Consider the following 1,341-nt stretch of genomic DNA (forward strand, 5'->3'; position numbering starts at 1 on the left):
ATTTAAAATAACAAATAATGAGATTTTATATTATGAGATCTAGGACTTTTGTGTCACATATTAAAATATGTACAAAAAGGCCCTAAATATTTTGGGTCATTCACTATGCATTACATGATGCGTGTCTTAATATATTAAATAAAATATTAAAATGCATTGAATTTATGAAATGATTAACATTACTAAATTATATAAAATATATTATGTACACAATAAATAAAATCGTAAAAAATATTCATATTCAAAGAAGTCAGATTATTTAAAATCTGATTATTTTAATCAAAATATCACAGTGAAGTGGATGTAAGAGTTAAGTTTAAATGGTTTTAGACAACTTCTTTGGTTATCCTTATTCTAATTGAAATGTGTCAATTAAACATCGTTTTAATTCATTATCAAATGTCCTTAAATATAACTTTGTTGTAAAATCCCAAAACACAAAATACAAGTTCCTAAGAATGACATCAACCTCCTCCTCCAGGAAGTGACATCATTTTGGAGGGAAATCAACCATACAAACAACAATGAATTCGGTGGTGTATTTTGTCTCTTGAAAATGTTGCATCTTGTTTAATCAAATGAGTTTGCTGATATTGACATTTCATGAAATAAATAAAACATCGAAATGAACTTCAAGTTGATATCCTCATGTAAGAGTTCCAAAAACTTACTTAAAGCAGAGATGAGACGGGACGGTGTGGTGGGCTCCAGGCCTCGAGGTTCCACCACATTATTGCCTGTGAGAAATGAAAAATGAATGATCTCACATAAATGAATAATTAGTTGAGCTCATGCAAGGAAATCAGCTTTGATGCCTCGGCTCACTCATACCTTTGCAGGTGATAGCCACGTCTTCATAGTGGTAGCAGTTGTGGACGCCCCATCCCTGATTCCTACACTGACTCAGGTCCATCTCTCCTCCTTTACAGTCCACGTTGTCCAGCAGGATGGGCCCGGTGCCCTGGCCGAACTTGGAGCTGCTCCCCACGGCCACAGCCACACCACAGTCCAGCTGCCGGCACACCACGTTCGAGTCCACCATGTCCCAGTCGTCGTCGCACACCGTCCCCCACGTCCCGTTGTGAAGCACCTCCACTCGCCCCTCGCAGCGGTTCCTGCCGTTCACCAGCCGCACTGGAGCACCAGATCATTACTTGTTTAGTATTACCCAGACACCATTATAGTTTTCATTAATACTTTTAAGTAGCTTTTATTTTATTTTTTATATTTTCCATTTTCATTTTAGTTCGTTTTTAGTTTTTTAAACATGTCTGTATACTTTTTATTCATTTTATATTTTAGTTTGAGATATTTTAGTGCATCAAGTTAAACTAAATGAAA

The 1,341-nt window shown here is 36.1% G+C and overlaps 1 protein-coding gene across 1 annotated transcript in view; it reads right to left on the bottom strand.

Moving 5' to 3' along the window:
* LOC107577304 (scavenger receptor cysteine-rich domain-containing group B protein-like) overlaps positions 1-1,134 on the bottom strand; it is a gene marked incomplete at both ends in the record, with an annotated part of 5,268 nt that extends 4,134 nt beyond the window's left edge. The window contains 2 exons of the mRNA XM_016263394.1: positions 672-737; positions 832-1,134. Coding sequence (XP_016118880.1) covers positions 672-737; positions 832-1,134 — 369 coding nt within the window. The remainder of the gene's footprint in view (positions 1-671; positions 738-831) is intronic.
* Between the last annotated feature and the right edge of the window lie 207 nt (positions 1,135-1,341).

This window comes from Sinocyclocheilus grahami, unplaced genomic scaffold (genome assembly GCF_001515645.1).
Source record: "Sinocyclocheilus grahami isolate Dianchi unplaced genomic scaffold, SAMN03320097.WGS_v1.1 scaffold5660.1, whole genome shotgun sequence".
Taxonomy (NCBI): Eukaryota; Metazoa; Chordata; class Actinopteri; order Cypriniformes; family Cyprinidae; genus Sinocyclocheilus; species Sinocyclocheilus grahami.